Source organism: Balaenoptera ricei, chromosome 1 (assembly GCF_028023285.1).
Source record: "Balaenoptera ricei isolate mBalRic1 chromosome 1, mBalRic1.hap2, whole genome shotgun sequence".
In the NCBI taxonomy this organism is placed as follows: Eukaryota; Metazoa; Chordata; class Mammalia; order Artiodactyla; family Balaenopteridae; genus Balaenoptera; species Balaenoptera ricei.
Genome location: NC_082639.1, coordinates 189,960,227 through 189,985,102, shown reverse-complemented (window position 1 = coordinate 189,985,102; position 24,876 = coordinate 189,960,227). Strand labels below are relative to the sequence as shown.

The 24,876-nt window shown below is 39.4% G+C and overlaps 1 protein-coding gene across 1 annotated transcript in view; it reads right to left on the bottom strand.

Moving 5' to 3' along the window:
* The window catches only part of PTPRC (protein tyrosine phosphatase receptor type C), a 123,390-nt gene that overhangs the window by 57,887 nt on the left and 40,627 nt on the right, over window positions 1-24,876 (bottom strand). Inside the window, exons 2-5 of the mRNA XM_059906094.1 lie at window positions 10,863-10,889; window positions 7,098-7,295; window positions 1,153-1,296; window positions 319-367 (exon numbers count right to left, since the gene is read on the bottom strand). Coding sequence (XP_059762077.1) covers window positions 319-367; window positions 1,153-1,296; window positions 7,098-7,295; window positions 10,863-10,889 — 418 coding nt within the window. The remainder of the gene's footprint in view (window positions 1-318; window positions 368-1,152; window positions 1,297-7,097; window positions 7,296-10,862; window positions 10,890-24,876) is intronic.

Sequence of the window (24,876 nt, the reverse complement as noted above, 5' to 3'; positions counted from 1 at the left end):
GGTCATTTCTACGAGTTTTCATAGAGTACACAACTCTTGGGGGATGCTACGACCATGATGTAAGAGGTTATCACAGTAACACCGGCCCTGATCTCATCGGCTGTTGCACTGCGAAAACTGATCAGTGTTTTGGACTAACTGCCCTTCCACAGCCCTCAGGATTAGAACACTCAATTGAACTTCTCGAAGAAAGAGCCCAGGGTGGAGCCAACGGAAGACCCTTCAATGAGCATGTCCAAAGCACGTGGTGGTGGCGTGACTGCATGACTGAGGGTCAGGTTGTCACCTATTGTTGTGAGATTAGTTGTAGAGATAATGTTTTCTGCAGTGGTCAGAGAGGATGGTGTAGTGGACGCGTTGAGCACATCTGCAAGGAAATGAACAGAGGGTCACAGTTAATGAGTTTGTCATATCGAGGGTCGAGGGGAAAACTCTTTAGCAAAGATGATTTCTTAACTGAATCTTTGCCAGAGACTTCCTCCTCGTTTGAATTGACACTTGCTTGTTTCTAAAATAAGAAAGTGAGTCAAAGATTTATCTACACGTGGCCCTTTAAGATGACTAAGAGTGCAAACAACTGGAACTAGACATTGTATACGTTGAGAAGAAACTATTCATTCCTTAGAATAATTCTGACATGTGCAGTCTCCCCCAAACTACCTCTCATCCCGTTACAACTATCCTTATTTTAATTACTAACAAGGATACCCGTTACCCTTTTGTACTATTCAGTTCATACCAGGCTTTTTACATAGTCCATCTTCCTATCAATCCTATGAAATGAGTATTATTATACCCATTTTTACAGAAAGAAAAACTGACACACAGAAAGTCCAAGTAACTTGTCCTAAAGTCAACTTAGAAAGTTGAAGAGGCTGGATTTGATCTCAGGGCTACAGGACACTAAAATTTGTTATCTTTCTTCTTCGCCATGAACTTTTATAATACAAATAATAAAATAAAATATGCCCATAGAAAGCTTACTGGTAAGGTTTTTTTTTTTTTTTTCCTAATTTAGTAACACTGTGTGAAAATTTGTAAAACAGGAAACCCACAGTCATATTTGGTGTGAAATAAAAGAGCTGCATGACAGTTTTCAAGTTTCCATTTCATTATCCAGAACCTAAAACACCTAGAGCATCACGGTCAAACCTGAGGCATTGTCTTGGGTGGTCGAGTTGGAGATGCGTGCAGGTGAGGCAGCGCGACTGCTGTGTACGGGGCTGAGCGTGGTTACTGGGGGGAACACTGTGTCTGCGGGCAAGGCGCTGGGTGCAGTCCTCTCTCTTGGAGCCCCTGCAATCACAAAGGCCGTCAGCATTCCTGCCCCACAAGGGCAGGGGCCACACAGCCCACAGAGGCATGTTTATTAATAGAAACTAAGGCCAGGGCTTCCCTAGTGGCGCAGTGGTTAAGAACCTGCCTGCCAAGACAGCGGGCACGGGTTTGAACGCTGGTCCAGGAAGATCCCACATGCCACGGAGCAACGAAGCCCATGCGCCACAACTACTGAACCTGCGTGCCACAGTTACTGAGCCTGCACTCTAGAGCCCACGAGCCACAACTACTGAGCCCACATGCCACAACTACTGAAGCCCACGCACCACAACTACTGTGCCCGTGCTCCACAACTTCTGAGCCTGTGCTCTAGAGCCCGCGAGCCACAACTGCTGAGCCCACGTGCCACAACTACTGAAGCCCGCGCGCCTAGAGCCCGAGCTCCGTAAGAAGAGAAGCCACGGCAATGAGAAGCCCGCGCACCGCAACGAAGTGTAGACCCCCACTCGCTGGCAACTAGAGAAAGCCCACGCGCAGCAACGAAGACCCAAGGCAGCCAAAAATAAATTAAAAAAAAAAATCACTTTAGAAGCTAAGGCCGGGCAGTAAACACTGAAGCACTCCTGCTACATCACAACCTGTGCGTCTACAAAACGGGATGGAAGATAACATGGCTTATGGGAGAGATGAGTTTAAAGGCAGCCACCTCAGAACCTATGCAGCGTTGGCATCAGAGCACACATGTTACAAGTATCTGGGACCTCGGGAGAAAGCCTGGACTGCCCAGGGAGGCCAAGCCTCCTGGCGGGGGGCTGCCTTAGGCAACACTGAAAATGCACAGAGTGGGTGCCGCTGGCTGGCGCAGGGACCACAGAGATGGACGTGAGCTCTGAGGGCAAAAGGCTGCTGCGGTGAGGTTACCACTAGAGGAACTGCCGCCCGCCCCTGCCAAGCGCCGTGGGTGAGGTGCACCTCTCTGGGGAGGGACCCCTGGGTGCAGGTGCTTCCTTCCGATTTTCTGAAAAGAGAGCTGAAGAGGATCCCGCCTGTGCAGTTGCTGAACTGGGGGATTTTCTTCCTTCCAGCTGAAGGTCACAATGCTACCTTCACTATGGAGGGTCCCCTTGCCAGGAAAAAGCAAACTGGTTTAGAGCCCAGGAACTTCCCATTATATTGACAGCATCCCCTTTGTTTCCAGTTACAGATGAGCTACTGGGTTATAGAATCAAGGGTTGTCGCCCATAAAAGCCCACGCTGTATTTGGTTAGGACTTTTTTATTGTCAAGGTTCAAAGCACCCACCGCGTGTCACATCTTTCCCCCCACGCACACACACCACACCCAGAATCACAGCACAAGGGAGCAACGTGTATTCACTGGGTGCCAACTAGACGCCTAGCACTATGCTGGTGGTCCTGGCAGAAGCAAAAGAAATAGGGCTAGCTCCTAGTTGAGCTTTGTGCGGTTATTTCACTGTCACGATCCCTGGGGTCACCGGTTCAACGGTGTGAGGTGGGTCCTGCATCTGCAGTCAGATGCTCAGTGTTTCAGCCGAGTGACACACGCATGCGCGTCCCCAAATGGTTCTGCCGCGAGCCCTCAGGCGCCCTCCAATCACACACATCCATGCCACTAGGACTGAGCACGCATCCACTAAATTTTGAGTTTGGGTTCTCAGCTCAGTCTTCAAAAACCACTGAACCCCAAATTTAACTAAACCGCAGAACAGGATGAATAACTTAAACGTCCTCAGCTTCCTCAGCAGAAGCCTCCCACAGAACCAGAAGAGAAGATGCATTTTTTTTAATCCTTTAAAAAAAAAAAATGGTAGGCACACAACTGGCCCTCTGCAAATTTTGAAATCAGCTAGGCTTGACTTTAGCCTTTCTCCACACTTTTTTTTTCTTTTTTACTAAGACCTTGAGCTCTTAGCGGTCTTCTCTCTCCTAGGGGTATTTGCTTTTTTTTTTCCCCACACTTTTTTCTACTCCTCGCTTCACTAGCTCATTCCCTCTGCCCCTCCCCAAGGTCCCTGGTCCTCATGCCATTCTGAGGTCTCCCACCCTCACCCTCTGCACATCCCCGACCTTCCCTCTTCATAGGAAAACTACTTTCCCTGGTTTAGTCATCTCAGCGATGGCTTAGGAGTGGCAATTACAATTTGAACGACGTTAATTAATCCTAATAGATTTTTAATTAGTGGAATTAGCCACTGGGAGAGGAAGAAGTCCTTGATGGGGCAAAGCAGACTAAATTGGTGTGACGACCAGCCTCCCAGGTCAACCCTCCTTAGCTTTTCCCCAGATCCTTCCCATCCACAACTTCTGTGGATTTGCTAAAAGCTCCAGATCTTTTTACTGCTGTTCCCATGGCAGCCAGAGAGAGTGAAATGGGGCAGGGAGAAGCGGGCAGCTCTTTTCCAGGCTGTTTAAGGTTCCGGGATTGCCTGTCATGATTTTTATGCCAAAGGAGCAGTTTTAATACTTCAAAATAATAATTATTCTATCTGATACACTTGGCTTCCTCGTTGGAGCCACACTTAAAGCAAGGTCACTTCACTGCCAGGTTCCCCATTCATATCTTTAATTTTCAGACACTCAGGTCATTAAGTGTATACCTGTGGCTGTGTGCATTTGTAACCTGAGAAACGTGCTTGTTTTTTAGGATAAAAAGGGGCACCGTGAACTGATTAGACACGGATTTTGGAAAGACCAGGGAGGGGTTATTTTGCAGTTTTTATAAATAGAGATGCTGAACTGAAAGAATCTTGATGTTTGAATGGAGGATATGAGCATCTATTTTTTTTCATTCTTTTAAAACCGATGTATTTGTGGTTATAACTTCTCAGTGCCCTTTATTGATAATGTACACCATCTACTCTTCACTGTTTTGTTTAGGTAGGAGGTCTTTAAGGAAAGAATCTGTGCATATACTCTTTATTACTAGCAAGAAGTTTTCACTGCAGAATTATACTTGCCTAAAATATAAGCAAACATATAAAGCCCTCACTAACCCCCTGAACAGGTCTTTCCTGTATTCTCATAATTCTCATTCTTTATCAATTCATCACTATTACAAGGACCTTTGTTAGGTGCCCTCTTGGAATAGGGGTAACTATGAAAGTTTGAAATTCCAAATCCATCCACTAGCAAATGCTACACGTGGAACAGTGGTTGGATTCCCTCACTCCGTACTTAGACGGTGTTCATGCGCTCTTTGTATTTGCACAAGTCTGAAGGAGCCACAAACTGGACTTGACATTCCTGCCCAGAGCAGGGGTGAGTGCAGAGAGGCAACTGCAGGTCTGCGGGAGCCGGCAGGTGAGGCTTCTATGCTGATTAACCTCTAAGGTAGGAAAGCGAGATCATTTCATCAATATCTCCCCATTGCAGGCGAAAATTTTAAATGCCAGGAAGTCATAAGGAGCAAACTGTTATTATAGTTTACCAAACTGTGAAACGGCCCAGTCTGTTCAAGTGCAAGTCTGCTCGTCTTTAAGTTCACCTGACAGAAGGGTAGCACCTGCGTGCTCGTTTACACATCTCGGAGCCTATCTGGGTTGATGCAGCCATAGGTGGCTCATGTTTCCAGATGGCTTTTGTGACTTCCGGGTCACTATGAGCTTTTGGAATTCTCCATCAACTCCACAACTGAAAGTGAGGACATTCCTTTGTAGGCAGAATAAGCAAAGAATCCCCCAATATACAAGAATCTCTTACACATCACAAGGAAAAGACCAGAAAAATGTGCGAGAGATGTAAGAGACAATGGCCAAATAGTATATGCAAGGATGCTCATTATTATGAAAAAGAGTTTAACGTAAATCAAAGCATAAATCAAAATGAAAAATGTTTATCATACTGGCAGAGTTTTAAAAGATTGATAATAGCTAGTGTCAGAAGTGATATGAGGAAACACACACACAGAATTATATGCTGAGAGTCTGGAAGATAGACAACTTTTTAAGGAGCAGTGTTTGGGGAGAGTGTATTTTCGTTGTGTGTGTGTGTGTGTGTGTGTAATGCTTCTATAATGCTGTTTTGCAACACGCATACATTAATTTTATAAAGATAATATTACAAAATCAAATTTAGTGTTATGTATGTGAATGCTTACTGTAATAATTTTTTTAATTTTTGAAATGGTGTATATTATACTGTTACAAAAATGGATTGAGGCATATTTTCCCCCTTCATATATTAGTAAGCAAGAAAAATTTGATTACATTCCATTCCACAATAAAAATCAATCATAAACATAAAATAAATAACACATATAGGTTTTATCCCAGTAGAGAATTGAAATATCACCAAGATTATTTTCCAGAAAAGAAAATGTGTTGTATTGTTTGAAAGCACAAGAAATTTTCCAAGCTAATTTTATCACTAGTATTATTGAGCCAGAGCAAGTTAGTATTTTTAAATAATTCATCCATATGTCCAATCTATTTCATTTTAAACCTTTTTTTCTTGCACTTTGCTTCATATGTAAATGTCTGGCTTTAACATTTTCAGGGGGAAAAATTGGGGAAATAAAAAGGTAGGAATGTTGTATGGGTGTATTTATGCATGTGAGGTGAAATGTGGAAGCTTTGAAATAGAAAACTCTGTGTGATGTTATTCAGTCAATAAAAAAGTTTAGCATGAAAAGTTCTACCTAGCCATCAGTTCCCTCATACACACATTCCTTTTGTTAAAAGGAATTCAAACACTTGCAATGTTTAGATAGGTCCCAGCCACCTCCGCTGCCCTATGGTAGCAGGGAAAATGGGATAAAGATTAAATATACATTACTGTCATTGATATAAAAGGCACTGAACATTTATTCAACCACTTACCACAGCCAATAAAGTTCATCCGGATGGTACTCAAAACACTGCGTGTACCCATCACCCAGGAATGTGATGGTGTTACCCGTGCTTGCATTTCAAGCTAAGATTGATGACCTTATTGAACAAATATCTCAGTCTTTTTAAACAGAACATGTCTATTAACTAGTTTGCCTCAGAAAGTGGCACACAGCACATTATTTAGGAAAAGGCGGGAACAAATCTCAGGATGGTCAGTTTGTGTACCAGATACGCTTGTGGACCTAACATTAAACAGAAAACGAGTGGATCTATGGTGTCCCTGGATTCTAGGATCATCAGAGGTTTTCCCCAGGAGAAATACCTCCCATGTCACTCTGATATTTTGCTACGAACAGGACCACATCATCTTAAATTCTACCGTTGGGACTCACAACCCTAATTAAATATTTTTTTTAAAAAAACAGTGCAAATATCCCTGGAAGAAATCCAAATAGCAAAGCTGAATTATTAATCCTCAGTGTGGTTTTTTAAAAAAATAATAAATTGTCTGTCTCCAATAATTTTCTGATATTGAGTATCTGGGATTGAACCAAGAAAAATTCTACTTTGGGGTAAAAGCCGGGGAGTGCGAGACCAACAAAGACCTGAAAGAGGACATTCTGACCTCCCCGGGGCTACAGAAAACTTAGGTGAGCGGGAACCAGGAAAATGATGCAGCACGTGGGGATCAGAGGACCCCGAGAACCGCCGCTGTCCCCCGTCAACACACCCTGATTTTACTTAAGGGGACTTCCCTCCCACCCCCTCTCCCTAACAACAGTTTTCATTACTTTAGCCGGCCAATATTTCATTAACACCTAGATGCTCTACGTTTTACACACTTTAGTAAAATCTCACACGTAGAAACTGAACATAATTTAAACTGTTCTGATAACTTTAAAATTTAAAAAGAAAAAACAAAGAGAGACAAGTTTTTCCCTAATCCCGTCTCAGTTAAGATCACTGCCAACCTGTCACAGCAGGAATACTATCATTATCCCAAGAGTTCAGGGATACTTCGGTGGTGCTACTTTCTGGACCAGGAGGAGGCGTGGTCTCTGAGGAGTCATTTCCTCGTTCAGAGATGCTTGCGAGTGAGAATGCAGTGGTGTGAGCGGGTAAGGTATCACCTGGAGGCAGAGTAGAGGACTCTTCTGCTGTGTTCAGTCCTGTCACATTCATGGGAGATGGAGGGGGGAGAAAATAGACATGTGAGTCATACCCTGAATCGTATCATCTGAGCCGGCTAGCTCCCCGGCCCATGACTGCACGTACATAAATATACCTACCTATACGTGTGCCTATACACACACACCATACAGATATGAGTTATGGTGTGTGTGTGCATATGGGGTTTGTGTGTATTTGACAATGTGTACACATGTATGCACATGCATATATACACAAATATAGATGCATCCAGAGGGATAGATGGACTATATGGACTTAGTCAGAAAGCAAGCTGCAGAACAGGGGCTAAAGGTGAAAATGGGGATATGAGGTGAAAGCAGCTATTCCCTGCCCTCTTCTCACTTCACTGGTGGATTCTCAACTGTCCAAAGCAATTGGGTTCAGAAGGATGAAACACCAGGCGTAAAGATGATTAAAAGAAATTGTGAAAGATTGATCAACGAAGAAAAGAATAAAGAAAGATAAAGTTGGAAGGGGATTATTAGGAAGGCTAGCATTCCAGGAGAAGAAAATGAAAGACAAGAGTTCTAGACGCACACACTGATTTTTTTTCTTTATCAATCAAATTCAAACAAAGCAAAGACCAAGCAAGAGACTGGAAAACAAAATGCACAAACAAATATACAGATGACGCAAGTCTACAAAAATGTTTTTTTCATGATAAGCGAAGAAACACAACTTGCGATACTGATATAACTTTTTCCCCAGTTTCAGCTCACTTCAGGAAAAAGAAAACTGTGGCAAGGGAAAAGAAAACTGTAGCAAGGGGGTGGTGAAGTAGGTCTGTGCACAGCTGAGGTGAGCACACACATGGAAAGACCTGCCTGCACAGCAAATGAGAACCGTGTACTAAAGACCTTTACATCTGTGTGCTCTCTTATTCAGAAAGTGGATTTCTTTATCTCGAAGAATGGGGAAGCACACCAGTTTAAAGAAAAAACATGCTGTGCTCTCTGAATATTAGGATTATAGAGGTTCATTTTTTTCTGAATTTTCTGTTTAACATGTGTTTACTTCTATGAATAGCAAATTTTGTTCGGCAATATCTAATTAATAAAAAATTGAGTTATATCACAAGCATTTTAATTAACTCAGTTCAAATTGAGTTATATCACAAGCATTTTAATTAGCTCAGTTCAATAAGTTATATCACAAGCATTTTAATTAACTCAGTTCAATATATGGGAAAAGGGAGAGAATGGGGGGCGAACCAGAAAAGGAGCAGAAGTGCTAAGAAGGGCAGAACTAAGAACGGAAATGGAAGATCACTGAGTAGAGAATTAAGAAATGGAAACAGAAACGACACAAGGAAGTCCCAGCTTTATTCATTAATGTTGAAGGTGATGTGAAATCCATTTTTACTAAGTACCTGTAAAACCCGTCTGAGCTGCATGGAATTGCCTCGACGTCAGTGTACACGAAAGATCACAGAACTATTCTGTGATTACAGAAATCCAAAGAGATAGGACAGCTGTTACATGTGTTCTTTTCCAAAGAAAAATTCCAATCCCTGAAATTTCATAGCCTAATAACTCACAAATAAATGTTTTTATTAACAAACTTTCACCCATAATTACATGCCAACATGTTCAACTAAGTAACAAGCAAGTGGTGTCTTCCTGTCTTCAGTGTCAAATCCTAAATCTAACTGTAGTGTTCTCTCATCGTTACGGTATATACTGAGCAAAAGGAGGGGAGGTGGGTTGGTGGGGGAGAGACTGGAGGGAAACAGGGATGGGAGAGAGAGAAGACGGAAGGGTGGAAGGAGCTTAAAATTCTGTCCAATAACATTCATTCACATTCAACATTATAGACGACCAATTATTCGTTTACTGTTTTCAGGTTAAACTAATTTCGGTGTCGGCAAAGTTCCAATGATCTCATTTGCTTTGAGGAAACTGTTGCAACTTTCTCCCTTTATCACCCCCTCCATGCTTTTGCTAGACTTGAATTCCAAAGAGGGAAAATCACTGCAAATATCTCATATAACAGTGCTTTACTGTTTTGAAGACTAGCATTCCTAAGGATTACTTCTAGTCAAGAGCAAATTCAATTCATGGTGTATGAAGAAAGGGTGTTTGGAGAACCACCCTCCACCTAGAAGCCTTAACATCCTTGCAGACATTCTAAAGCTCCATGCACGTTCCCTCACTTCATGAATAAGAACTGAATTTAGGATGAGAAAGCATGCTTCAGTTGCCAATTCCACATTGCCCCTGTGCTCCCGCTTTGGAGAGATACTGGTTTCCACTGATCACATTCTCCTTAGCAGTATTTGGGAGAGAACGTTCTGATTTGCATTGGGGGCCACTATTTTAACTTACCTGGTTTCACCATTTGGGGGCTTATTGTGATCGAGTCTGGGCAGAGATCAGGACACTCTCTCTATAAGGTGAGGGTCACCTACTGTTTCAAACCTTCAGTCCCCTTTCTACTCCCTCCCATTCCCCTTCTGCAAAAGTAACCTGTTTCTATGGTTGAGATGAATTTACTCTTCTGTAAAAGGTGGAGATGCTGAGTTGCATGTCATTAGGTGGCATAAACCAATCACAATCTGCTATGCATCAATGACTTCAATATATTTATAAAACCTCTCTGCCATGGTAGAGTTTCTCTAATAATCCACTTCTCAGAATATTTTGAATGTGCCTCATTAGAACTGTGCATTATAATTGTTAAATCAGGGTTATCTTAAGGGCTTTACTTATCTTCTTAATGCATAATGTCAACCATATGATTAATCAGGACATCAATAATATACTTTCAATAACAATATCATTTCAGTGGTGTAATTTATTTTTAACCAGATCTGATTTTTCTCTCTTCTTTGACACTTGATATATATGAATTTATTGTCAGCATCTTCATTGCTTAAATTTATCTCAGGATTAGGACACTTGTTAAGACAATTCAGTTGTACAATCGAATTTGGAAATGATTATTACAAAATATCTCAATATTGTCAAAACTTTTCTCTTGCAGGAATTTATAGATATATAAAGTTACATTTAGAATTCTAATTTCTCATATAGTTCCGTAACTATGAAGTTTTGCAATCTAACTAAAATAAATTGATTTAATTATAGTGGTAAAATTTAAAAAGAGATTGGAAACCTGCTATGTGATTAACTGTCAGGTGTAAGAAAAGCTATAATTTATACACAATAATACATCTACAAATAAAAATATGTTCAGGTAGTTATCAAACTTTATATCTTACAAGCAGGAATGTTAAGAACAAGAGAATGTCAAGGACTACTCATGATTATAAAGTTGTCCTTAGAAAACGATTTCACTAGAAAATAATAGAAAATTCTCCACGATGAAGAGTGGCCCCCGCTTGCCACAACTAGAGAAAGCCCTCGCACAGAAACGAAGACCCAACACAGCCATACATAAAATAAAATTAATTTAAAAAGAATAAATGTCGTTAGGAGGAAAAAGCTAATCAATAGTGGCTAACATTTAAAAAAAAAAAAAAGAAAAAGAAAATTCTATCAATGTTAAATATATAAACTTGGCAAGAATAAGTAAAATGTAAATACCTTGAGTGGAAGAAATGGTGTCTTTTCCTGCAAAAAGGAAAACAAACATCTCTTAGAAAGTTTCAAACTTCATACATACATATGTAAATATAAGTTAGATTTCTGTGTATATACATATGTATATACAAACAGCATCCCTATGTTAATTCACATTCACAAAGTGACAATTTTCAGTACATTTTACCCCGGTGAAACCATAGTCCTTCTCTTAATATCATGCTTACAAAGCCCAAGTATATCAAAACTATGCTATTAGTTTTTGAATTCTCAGGTAAAATAAAAATAATAGAAAAAAAAAGGAGAGCTTTGGAATTAATTTCAAGTCTGCAAAAGACTTTGAAAAGACTTCTGCAAAAATTTTCCCAAATGCATTCCTTTATTGAGATGATGATTATTGATTGAGTACTTACTATATTCTAGACATTATGCCACATTCTAGGATAGAATATGATCGAGTTATAGAAATTCTCTGCCCCCAGTGAGCTTAGTTCAATGTGAGATATAGAACAAAAAAAAGAAAAGAGAGAAAGAAAGAAGAAAGGAAGGAAGGAAGGAAGAAAGAAAGAAAGAAGGAAAGAAAGAGAAAAAGAAAGAAAGAGAAAGAAGGAAAGAAAGAAAGAAAGGAAAAGAAAGAAAGCCATACAGTGTGATGACAGACGAGCGGAAATGTGATACAGAAACAAATATGAGGATCACCTAATTCAGACTCCCCGGGCTGGTGACTGGCTGGTGGAGGAGGTGTTAGAGAGGGTTTCGTGGGTACATTTAGTCTGTGACTTAAAGGATTATGGACAGCTACCTTAGTCCTAGAATAAGAAGAAGTTGGGATTTATCTTGCAGGCTTTAGCCACCGGCAAGAGGTGTTAAGGGGAGGTCTAATGGAGAAACATCTCAATTTTCGACCAGTCTTGTTATGAAATGGAAGACAGATTATCAGAAGGCAAAGCTGGGAACAGGAAAATGAGGAGACTTAAAGAAAAGCATATGGGAAGGATGATGTCCTACGTGAGGAAAATTGTACCCACAACTCAAAAAAAAATGGGATTCATGAAACGCTTAGGAAGTAGTCATCAAGGTTTTGTAAATCTTTGAATGCGAGGAAGGAGGAGGAGGAGGGGTAATTGGAAAGACGTTCAGGTTGGTAACTGAACATCCTGGTGAACTGCAGTAGGTAGACTGTGGACGCTTTCACTGAGTGAAAGAAGAAAGAAAAGCAGGTGGGAGAGGAGCATCTGATACGCCTGAGACTTCATGACCTGCGTTTTTGTCCCTCCTCTTTAGCCAGCTTTTTATCTTTCTATCCCATATAAAATGACTTTTTTAAAGTTTTTATCTTCCTGTTAATAGTCTTCCCTTTTGTCTCATTTATTCTTATTTCCTTCTAAATAAAGTTCTTAGAATTGTGTTGATTTGTAAAAAAAGTAATAAGAGAAATAAAATATCAGCATATCAGTAACTAACATCTTGTGTTTTAAGATGAAGAAAAAATAGACCTCGCGGTAATTGTTCATAAAGAATTTAGCATATTGCCACATTCAAAATATTCAAGTTAGTTTAAGTGTATGAACACATTTCATAGAATACACCCCTCTTCTTTATCTGAGAAATATATAAGGTTTTAAGTTATCTAAAACTATTTTGATGTGCCCCTTCTCGGTATAAACACTTAAATCCTTGGAACTTCAGACAATTTCATTTGATTCAGTCAGGTCCAAGAAAGATGTATTGTTTTGCTGGCATGCTATTAGTGGCTACTTTTGAACATGATGAAGGCATGGTCCTTTTCCCTGGAAAAGCTCATAACCCATAAGACATATAGATAGAGATTTAATCTTCAGGGGTCTGCAAAGACATTTAAGTCATAGATGTACTTTATTATGACTAATAAATAAAATCCCGTCCACCTGAGGTCAGCAAGAATCACACAAGATGAGGATGGGAAGGAAGAGAAGAAGCTTTGGCTACATAGCAAAGAGTCTTGCATATAATATGTGGTCCACAAGTCATTACTGAATGATTCTGAGCATGAGTAAATGCAAGGGAGAAATCAGACCTGAAAACAACAGCTTTGGGACAAAAGCCAAGAGTGAACATTAGAGACTAGGTAAGGAGACTGAATTTTTTCCTGAGTGACGGAATCAATTAATATAGAGGAAAAATCAAATAGTAGATTTGATGATCAGAGAAAAGAGAAATCTTAATGGTACCCATACTAGCTCCATCACTAATTCCACAGACCACTATAATCTATTGTTCTGATCTATTAATATTTTGCCACTAAAATAGGTAACACAAATGACATGGAGCATTTTATAATAAGGAATTATAATTTATCACATATTTATTGTGGATATGAGAAAAGAAATGATGGGACAATGGGGAAGCTATTTCTTTTTCATCTAAGAACTATGAATACTAGAATAAATATGCTAGAAATGTTTCCAACCAGTAGACTACTTATCAGGCCACATTCGTGTCAAAGGTCCCAGCGATACTCATTTAATTCCAGCTCGTTCGAAAGCAATGCATTTCTTTAAAGGAAATAGACGATGTCCAGTATTTTAGTCTAAGTTTGGAAAAGGAGAGCAAGGTAAGTTACCAAAATGAAGAAGACAGTTACTAGAGATTTGTCTTTTTTAAAGAACATTTCAGAAATAATATTTTATTACTAATTGCTAATGTGTATTGAGTGTTTACTGGGTACCAGGCAGTACGCGAAGCCTTTTGCTTGTATTTTCTTTCTGAAGCATCACAGCAACCCACAGGAGCTCAGAGAAGATGAATGCCTTGACCGAGCTCTCAGGGCTGGTCCAGGCTAGCCAGGGCTTGACCCTGAGCCCGTCCGACTCCGCAGGCCATCTCTCCACCCTCCGGCATCCTGCTTTCCCCATCAACTTGGCCCTCTAGCCTTTCTCTCCATTTGACCTTTCAGCCAGGAAATTCTTTTAGCCAGTGTTTTAGGTTCCATAGAGATCAGTGTTTATGAAAAGCTCAGAAGCTGAGTAAAAAAGCATCTTAATCAGGATCGAACCTCAGAGTAAATGACTCATAGTGTTACAAAGGCTAAAATAAACTTGACCCTAAATATAGACATTCAGACTAAATTACAGTTTGCTGAGTGAATGCTCTCTGTATGGTACAGACCAATATCAGAAAATTCAGTGGTGTGTCAATTTAGCTTACTACGGGATATTAGTTTGACAGGAAAGGCAACCAAACAACAGTAACACCAACAAAAGAATTACAACTCACACATCTCTTGTTTAGCTGTGACGAGGCTTCTGGAGCTTGGGAATAGAATAATAACATATCTGTATATCTATATATCTATAAGTTATCTGTACCTATATCTACATATTTCTGGTCTAATCATGGTCTCATATCCAACATTTCCCCAAATCCTTTAACCTTCAATGCAACAAAACTCAGCATCCATGGAAAACAACATAATATCTAAACATTGGTCACACTTCCTTTCTTCTCTGTTCCTGTTTACTTCCCATAAAAGCTTCTCAGATTGAATATGCATTTTCTTTTCTATCCATTTATCTCAGAATCTGATTCTAAATTCATCCACTGAGTGATTTTTAGTGTATTAAAACACAGATGCTTATGTTTTATTTCATTTTCTTTATAGAGTATTACACACACACACACACACACACACACACACAGAGCCTTCTATCTTTTTGAAAGAAAATTCCAAGCCCTCGGCAACACAGTTTATACTCAGTGTAAGACTAAAACCGCTTGTTCTCATGGTCACAAAATCCCTGTAAGCAGATTTGCAGTCTCTGTAACACTTTTAGTCAACATGATAAATCACGTGAAAATTATTTAGGCACTCAAAAAATAGGATAGAAGCACTTGAAAATAAAATTTTACAAATGTGAGCCATTCCCAAATTTAAGCCAACATTTTAAAGAAAATATTCAGGCACTACAGCAATGTAACTGGAAATGACACTTTCATTTCCATAAGCTATATCCACTAGACTACATACATTTTAAAACAATATTTCAATTAGTTTTTAAAACATCAGAAAATTAACTACAATTCGGAAAGTAGGAACACATATAAAGACAATCTACATGAAATAGACTAGTTATAAATCTAAGTAATATCTAAAGGACATATCCACCTCCCAAATAATCTGCTGACTTTTATATTAATGTACACTTCCTCAACATAATAAAGGCCATATATGACAAACCCACAGCCAACATTGTCCTCAATGGTGAAAAACTGAAACCATTTCCACTAAGATCAGGAACAAGACAAGGTTGCCCACTCTCACCACTATTATTCAACATAGTTTTGGAAGTGTTAGCCACAGCAATCAGAGAAGACAAAGAAATAAAAGGAATCCAAATCGGAAAAGAAGAAGTAAAGCTGTCACTATTTGCAGATGACATGATACTATACATAGAAAATCCTAAAGAGGCTACCAGAAAACTCCTAGAGCTAATCAATGAATTTGGTAAAGTAGCAGGATACAAAATTAATGCACAGAAATCGCTTGCATTTCTATACACTAATGACGAAAAATCTGAAAGTGAAATTAAGAAAACACTCCCGTTTACCATTGCAACAAAAAGAATAAGATATCTAGGAATAAACCTACCTAAGGAGACAAAAGACCTGTATGCAGAAAATTATAAGACACTGATGAAAGAAATTAAAGATGATACAAATAGATGGAGAGATATACCATGTTCCTGGATTGGAAGAATCAACATTGTGAAAATGACTCTACTACCCAAAGCAATCTACAGATTCAATGCAATCCCTATCAAACTACCACTGGCATTTTTCACAGAACTAGAACAAAAAAGTTCACAATTTGTATGGAAACACAAAAGACCCCGAATAGCCAAAGCAATCTTGAGAACGAAAAATGGAGCTGGGGGAATCAGGCTCCCTGACTTCAGACTATATTACAAAGCTTCAGTAATCAAGACAGTTTGGTACTGGCACAAAAACAGAAATATAGATCAATGGAACAGGATAGAAAGCCCAGAGACAAACCCACACACATATGGTCACCTTATCTTTGATAAAGGAGGCAAGCATATACAGTGGAGAAAAGACAGCCTCTTCAATAAGTGGTGCTGGGAAAATTGGACAGGTACATGTAAAAGTATGAAATTAGAACACTCCCTGACACCATGCACAAAAATAAACTCCAAATGGATTAAAGACCTAAGTGTAAGGCCAGACACTATCAAACTCTTAGAGGAAAACATAGGCAGAACACTCTATGACATACATCACAGCAAGATTCTTTTTGACCCAGCTCCCAGAGAAATGGAAATAAGAACACAAATAAACAAATGGGACCTAATGAAACTTCAAAGCTTTTGCACAGCAAAGGAAACCATAAACAAGACCAAAAGACAACCCTTAGAATGGGAGAAAATATTTGCAAATGAAGCAACTGACAAAGGATTAATCTCCAAGATTTACAAGCAGCTCATGCAGCTCAATAACAAAAAAGCGAACAACCCAATCCAAAAATGGGCAGAAGACCTAAATAGACATTTCTCCAAAGAAGATATACAGATGGCCTACAGACACATGAAAGAATGCTCAACATCATTAATCATTAGAGAAATGCAAATCAAAACTACAATGAGATATCATCTCACACCGGTCAGAATGGCCATCATCAAAAAATCTAGAAACAATAAATGCTGGAGAGGGTGTGGAGGAAAGGGAACACTCTTGCACTGTTGGTGGGAATGTAAATTGATACAGCCACTATGGAGAACAGTATGGAGGTTCCTTAAAAAACTACAAATAGAACTACCATACGACCCAGCAATCCCACTACTGGGCATATACCCTGAGAAAACCATAGGTCAAAAAGTGTCATGTACCACAATGTTCATTGCAGCTCTATTTACAATAGCCAGGACATGGAAGCAACCTAAATGTCCATCGACAGACGAATGGATAAAGAAGATGTGGCACATATATACAATGGAATATTACTCAGCCGTAAAAAGAAATGAAATGGAGGTATTTGTAATGAGGTGGATGGAGTTAGAGTCTGTCATACAGAGTGAAGTAAGTCAGAAAGAGAAAAACAAATACAGTATGCTAACACATATATACGGAATCTAAGGAAAAAAAAAAAAAAAGGCCATGAAGAACCTAGTGGCAAGACGGGAATAAAGACACAGACCTACTAGAGAATGGACTTGAGGATATGGGGAGGGGGTGGGGTGAGATGTGACAGGGTAAGAGAGTGTCATGGACATATATACACTACCAAATGTAAAATAGATAGCTAGTGGGAAGCAGCCGCATAGCACAGGGAGATCAGCTCGGTGCTTTGTGACCACCTAGAGGGGTGGGATGGGGAGGGTGGGAGGGAGGGAGATGCAAGAGGGAAGAGAAATGGGAACATATTGTATATGTATAACTGATTCACTTTGTTATAAAGCAGAAGCTAACACACTATTGTAAGGCAATTATACTTCAATAAAGATGTTTAAAAAAAAAAAAAAATGTACACTGACAAATACTTCTGCAGAGACTGTCTCTCCACACAAGATAAAGTAGCGGATGGGGATTCCCTGGTGGTCCAGTGGTTAGGACTCCCCGCTCTCACTGCCGAGGACCCAGGTTCAATCCCTGATCGGGGAACTAAGATCCCACAAGCCCCAAGGTCCGGTGAAAAATAAACAAAAACAAAAAACAAACAAACAAAAACATGGTAAAGTAGAGGATGGGTGAAGTTACTTAAATATTTAGAGGAGACAATATTACCATATGTCTGCATAATTTGTCGATGTCTCATCACATTTTGTAGTTCTTCAAGTGATTTCAAGTGTCCGTTGCATTTCAGACATTATCAGAACGTTAGCAAAATCATAGACAGAAGGGACTGTGCTGAATTCTCATCACCAAACAGGAAGACCTGATGAGACGGGTTGTATGAGGTATTTAACTATGTCACGATCTACCCATTTGGCTGCTGGGTTTGGTCACAGAGGGATCTGCTCGGCCAGCGGAGTTAATGTGGTTACCTCTGTTGTCTGATGTAGGTGGGCAGCCCTGCTGTCTTTATACCCAAGTTTATGTATGACTAGAAAGCAATCATCTACCGATAGTGGAGTCAAATAGACCTGGAAAAGCAAACAAAACATCTGCCTAAAGCACTTAATAACTAATGTACAATAAATACCTATTTAAAATTAGGAGATTGTATTAATATAAATAGCATTACAATATGTGTAGACATTATATGCGAACAATACTGGGAGGGTGTGGAAAACAGGTAATGAAAAATACGTGAAATAGCAGCAGGAATTAGGAGGTCACAGGCTTAGGGTGTGACAGTAAATAGAAGGTGTCAGGATTTCTCAAAGTGTGAACTGCATTGAATGGTCTCTTAGATTCTACACACACGTCACGTCCAATAAATATAATAAAAAGAGCACTGTTATATATCTTGTGTTTCTATATATTATCCCTTGACTTTTACTCCTCTGGGGATAATATTTTCTACACCATTTTTAAACATACGTTAAGTGCCTGTTTTCATTATTTAGACAAAGGACTATTTAGAAACCTTCCAGTAGGTGGCACCATAGCACCAAAAATCTGCAAATCATTTCCCAGCGTTATAATCCTGCTGTTGTGAATCACCCGTGGAATTGACTAGGTACATTAAACAAATGAAAATGTAGTTAACAGACCACTTGATCTTCAGAGCTGTGTTATTCTAACATGTGTCTTGTTATTGAATTTACCTTTCCCAATATGTTTCTTTTACAACTCAAAATGTTCAAGTGATTGTAAATCAAAGCTACCTTGAAGTTGCACCCCTAAGTCCCCCATCAGAGATTTCAGCAAAAACTAGGAATCAATTGAGTGAAAATGACATTTCAAAAGACATGCTTAGGCTTTGAATACCAACTGTTCCCATCACCACCACCACCCCGACCCCCCACTTCCTCAAAAGGAATGGAACACCATTTCCAAAGGGAATTAAATCTGTCTAGTTCAGCAAATCTAAGAAAAGTACAAGGACAGAAGGGTGAAACAGAAGAGATGAAATAAATGCTGATTTTCAGCATCCAGCCTAAAATGAATGGTCTCATGTTTTGAAGGTTGAGAATGCACACCTGACCTCCATAAACATAAAGGCAATACAAAAATGGAAAAAGCAAATCAAGACAAAAAACACAGGTCAACTAAAACAGATATGTATGGTTTTCCTTGCTTACTAAGGCAGGATAATAATAAAGCAGATAAATAAAAATAAAAGGATTCTACCTTTACTTATTCTGTAAATGTGATATATGGTCCACAAACAGCAAATCTAATAAATGCATCAAATTACCAAGTATCTGTGGAGTAAGCCCTTTGTGCAAATGACAAACAAAGCATTAGCTGGATTTCAGAGAATCATAGGAAGTAGTCTTTCCTTCCCTCCACCAGTAAATATAATAATTATAGCAAGAGTTTTCTGAAATGTTATGTATCAGATACTATGCAAACCTCTTTACATGTTTTTGCCCGTAATCATCCCAGCAAGTCAATGAGTTAGAAATTATTTTTCCTATATTATAGGGAACAAAACTGATAATTCAAGGAGCTTGATCAGTCACACACCTAGGAAGTGGTAGGTGTGAAGGAGTCTATCCAATACTAGTTTTCTTATGCTTCATGCAGGATTTGTGTTAAAACATTGCTTATATTGTTATAAGTGCCGGGAGTCCTGTAGATAAAATAGTTGCTGCTGACCACCAGAAAATAATTTTAGACATTTCAACTGGTATAGAAACATAGGATTTTAATATCTATTGACATGTAGCTCCTTTGATGGATAAGGAAACTAAGGCTCATTGAGTTTAAATGCCTTTCTGATTTCACGCAATTTAGTAAGACCCATGACTTATAAGCTCCATCAATTACGACAGAATTTCAACAAACCTATTGGGGAACCTCACTCTTAAATACAATGGGCTTCCAAGAAACTTAGACTGAAGGCTCTAAGAAGAAGGACAGAGACCAAGATAAACAGAAGACAGACCTGGGAGAAACAAGACAGTTCAAGGAGAACACAAACCACTAAAACCAACTATAATTCATCTTCTCAGAAATGAGACAACATTGCATCCATGAGCAAAACAAGGGGTATTAAAAAGCAACATTCCAAGAAGAAGAAAGGAAGTCAATGGATACCGGCTAAAATCTTTGGAAAAAAGAAAAAGAAACTGCAGAACAACAGACAATACCATTTAGAAATGGTGACATATCTTTGTGTTTGTGTTTGCTTCTGGAAAGATGGGGGATGAGGAGTAGGATGGGGGCAAAGGATTGCCTTACTATAGAACTTACAGTCCCGTGTAAACTTTCCACACACACACACACACACACACTTGAATAAAAACACAAATAAGAAAGAAAGGTATCAATTTGTAAAATTCAGTTAAGGATAAATAGGGCAAATGCACATGGCCTTGGAGTGGAATAAAATTTTAAAATTCTTAATTTTTTCAATACAGCAATCATATCTAGCTATCTAGAGGTCATACTGAAGTAAGTCAGACAGAGAAAGACAAATATCATATGATATCGCTTATATGTGGAATCCTAAAAAGTGGTACAAATGAACTTATTTACAAAACAGAAATAGAGTCACAGATGTAGAAAACAAACTTATGGTTACCAAGGGGGAAAGGGGGTGGGGGAGGGATAAATTGGGAGATTGGAATTGACACATACACGTTACTATATATAAAATAGATAATTAATAAGGACCTACTGTAGAGCACAGGGAACTCTGCTCAACACTCTGTAATGACCTATATGGGAAAAGAATCTTAAAAAGAGTGGATATATGTATATGTATAACTGATCCACTTTGCTGTACAGCAGAAACTAACACAACATTGTACATCAACTCTACTCCAATAAAAATTAATTAAAAATAAATAAATAAATAAACCAATCATATCTAGCTGTCTCCCAAATAACTGTCATATGCCACATCACAAATATTCTTGTTCACACGTGAGCACATGTGAGTATACACACATCCACCTCTAAAACTAGGCGTGCATTTATATGTCCTTCATATTTGGCTTAAAACATGCTATCAATTTTAGCCATTGTAATTAACTAACAAATAACAAAAAATAATAATAAATGCAAGATGACCATCTACAAAAGATTGGTTATTTTGCCTTACTTTCTATCTTAAAATATGTGTCTGTAAGTCACGGGGGGAAAGAAAACGAGATTATCACTTCTTGGGTATTGAAGGCCAACCTGGAGTCTTTGATTCACACTTGAAATGTCTTAAAATGGCCCATAGTCAATTTTTTTTCAGAAGTATTTCATGCTACATGTCCCCTGGAGAGATATATAAAGTGTGTTAATATAGTAAAGGCAAAGAGAAGATTTATGCAGCTTTGTTTAACCCAGAATCTCTCAAAAGCATTTGACACAAACGCATTTTTTTTCCACGGACATTCTGTAGACGATGTGATGGATATGAGGGCCAGGAACCCCAGTGATGCTGGGTTGTACCAGTGACGTGCAACTGTACACATATACCCAAAATACAGATTAAATCAGATTAAAAGTCCTGGGCTCCATCTCTGCAAATTCTGATTTAGTACATCTGAGGTGTGCAGGGATCTGTGGGCTGGTATTTTCTTAAAGCTCTGATGGTGGTGATGGTGGGGAACCAGGGTTAAGAATGATTGGTGAAAATACTTCTTCACGCATTGACTCCGTAAAAACATTTCTCTGAGTAGGTTTATTTATGTATTAAATGTCTTTTTATTTCTTATGAAAAAGTCTATTTTCCTTTATTGAAATCCAGGGATAAATACCACATATATCAAATATACTCCAGATAGCAAAAACTTTTTAATTGTATGAATCTCTTAGTAAGCATGCTTTTGTAGCTCTTTGCTTTCTCTAGGATAGGGTAAGATCGTAGTCAAAGAAATTCAAAGAGTCATCGAAGGATGCTTGCACAAGTCATGAAATTGTTTTACAAGTGTCTTTAGTACTATTAATAGTTTTTACTATTTAATAACTGAATCCTGTGTGAATGGCACTATGATAAATAAATGTACGTATTACTTCATTTAATCAGAAACCCCACAAAGTAGATGGCATTGTCCTCTTTTTACAGAGGAAGGCTCGATAAATAAATCTATGCAAGGCTAAAGAGCTCATTGCAAGAGGAGTTTGGTTTTAAATGCAGATCGGACTTTAAAAAGCGCCACACTTGTTCAGCTGCACACTGCCATGAGGGAAACGTATGTAACGCTAAATCCAGCAGTTACTCTAAACAGACCCAAAATGAGTAAAATATCACGTGTGGACCATCAAAATGGGATTCAGAGTAAGTCCCACATTGAGATGCGTTTTTAAAAAGTGCAAATTAAAAGAGGTAGATTCTTATTTAGAGAAAAGTTGGAGGGCGGAGGAGCTGGGAAGGCGGGCAGGGGATGTGAACAGACCTCGGACAAACTAAAACCGAGCTGGGACCTTATCCTTCAGTATTTTTACCCAAATCCTCAAGGAAGGAAAAATAGAGCACGCCTGAAAATGGTTTACTGTTATTACGGGCATGCTTTAAAACTAAACAAACAAACAAACAGAAAAGACTGTGCTGATCAAACCTACAATTCCTAAAGCAAGTGGGGTGAGGGAGAGAGACGGTGGGCAGGTTCCCTGCCGGCGGGTAATTGAAAGCTGGGGGCGGGGCTGCGCGTTGACTCAGTTCTGCGTCAAGGTCAGCGCCCGGCAGCACCATCCACAGATTTTTTTTTTAGACGAATCAGGAGTGAAATCTAAATCATCCTCCTTTTTTGGTGAACTAAATACAAGATAACAAGAGATAAACAGAAGATCCACGCTAGACCGTAGGGAATCCGCCTAACCAACTGGCCTTCCGTCTCGCCAGCGGCAGCCCAAGGTCGGCCGAGCCTACCCAGAAGGGAAGGGAAATAAAAGCAGAGTCCGATACACGCGCTACTAACTTCTTCTCATTTCCCCTTGCTGCAATCTCCGAACAGAAACACTCGACTGACTTTCAAAATCATTAAAGGAACCGGGCCTAATGGGAAAAGCTCCCCTTTCAAATAGAATAGGTTTTCAACACGCTCTCCTCGCCAGACGGCTGTTTGCACAGCTCCGAGCAGCCTTGGTGGCTTTTCTGCTCTTGCGGTTTCTCCTCCTCGGGGTACTTCTGTTTTTCTCTTTCTGAGTCTTTATAGGAAAGGAAGAGGTGTAGCTGGTGCGGTTAAGCGCACAAGCCTTTGCAAATGGTGCAGCGGGTTGCCATGGCAGCGGCCGCACCAGACCCATCTCGGAGTTAAACCACAACTTCTCTAGTTTACGGTGAAGCCGGCTGATAAGACAATGAGCTCCTGCAGCAAACCTGAAGTTCAGGGTGATTTGTTTTTGTTTCAATGAAAAGGTGTCTCAGAGAGAAGGCTGAAGATGAGGAGGATGATTTGTTTCACTTGGAAGCACTGCGTTTTGAAAGGCATTTGCAAATCATATTTTAATGAGAAAAAAAAGTTAAATCCAATCGTCTCTTCAGTAACGTTAAAAAGTCACCCTCTCTTGGGCTCGCAATGAAATTGGATTCATTCATTACATAACGCAACTTGGAGAAAACAGGTTCCAAAGAGAAAAGTAAGACAAACGTGCTTATTTGTAAATAGAATCCACACTCCTTTAACCTCAAGATTAGGAAATGACCAAACAGAGCGGAGGTGAGGATATTTCACAAAGTACACAGCTCTTTATCATCACGTACGAATGTTACTCTCCCACTATGACATACCACATACCACCCTTTGCAAGCAAATGTTCTGAGCTAAATAAGTTAAGTGACTTCCTTAATATCACACTTGAAGTCTCCTGAAAGTTCACGCCTGAGAACACAGAAACGTACAGGTGAGTTTTGCTACCTTTGCCATGTTAACCGACACGCCTCAGCCCTGGTTGGTAATCATTTTCCATGCTGAGTATTTCTACCAACGGTCTTAGGTCTTAGCTAAAGATAATTAGCTCACGATATAGAAAATATTAAAATAATATATGAACATCCATAAATTATCTACCCTGGAAAACATCCATAAATTATCTATCCTGGAAAAGGTCATGAGATCATTTTTAGTGAACATTTTCAGAAAGATTCATATTGGGTCGGTTTCTCGTGGCTTTTTATGTCAGGAAACTTCTCTCTCTCGAGTAAAAAAAGGAATGTTTTTGGAATACCTACTCTCCTCGGAATATCTCTGTGTGGTAAGTGTTATTACGCTTGTTTTAGAAACGAGGAAATGAGGAGGCTGACAATTTGAATAAATTGAATTCAATGAATACATAAAGTGATAAGTAACAGTGCAGAAACTCAAGCCCAGGCCTACCAGGCACCAAAGCTCTTGCATTTTTTTACTAACCACATAAGGCCACCTCCTGGGAGTGCAGGATACAGAGTATCTATTTGACTTTATTCTCAACTTTGGTACATAGTCCGTGAATATCTAGTATCTGGGGTCTGGGCTTCTTTCCTTTTCCCTAGTCTGACGACTTATCCTATCCTATTTCACCAACCTTTCTACTCAGTTCTAAACTGTGATTCCCCCTTTCCCCATGCATTTTATTTTTTTGGCCACGCCATGTGGCATGTGGGATCTTAGCTCCCGGACCAAGGATCGAAACTGTGCCCCCTGCACTGGGAGCATAGAGTCTTAACCTCTGGACCACCAGGGAAGTTCCCCCCACCCATGCATTTTAGATACTGCCACGAGTCCACTTTTACAATGTACTGATATGCTTTGTTCTTGCTAAAATATTTTAGTAGAAGATTCCAGAATCTTTACTATTATTATTGAAAGTCCTTCCCAATCCATCTCCAAGTTGTCTTTTCAATAACATTATCAATATTCTTAAATGAAATCACTTATTTCATTTCAAATTCACTTCAAATACAATTTATTGTCACCCAGTAGGGTTTCAGCACACG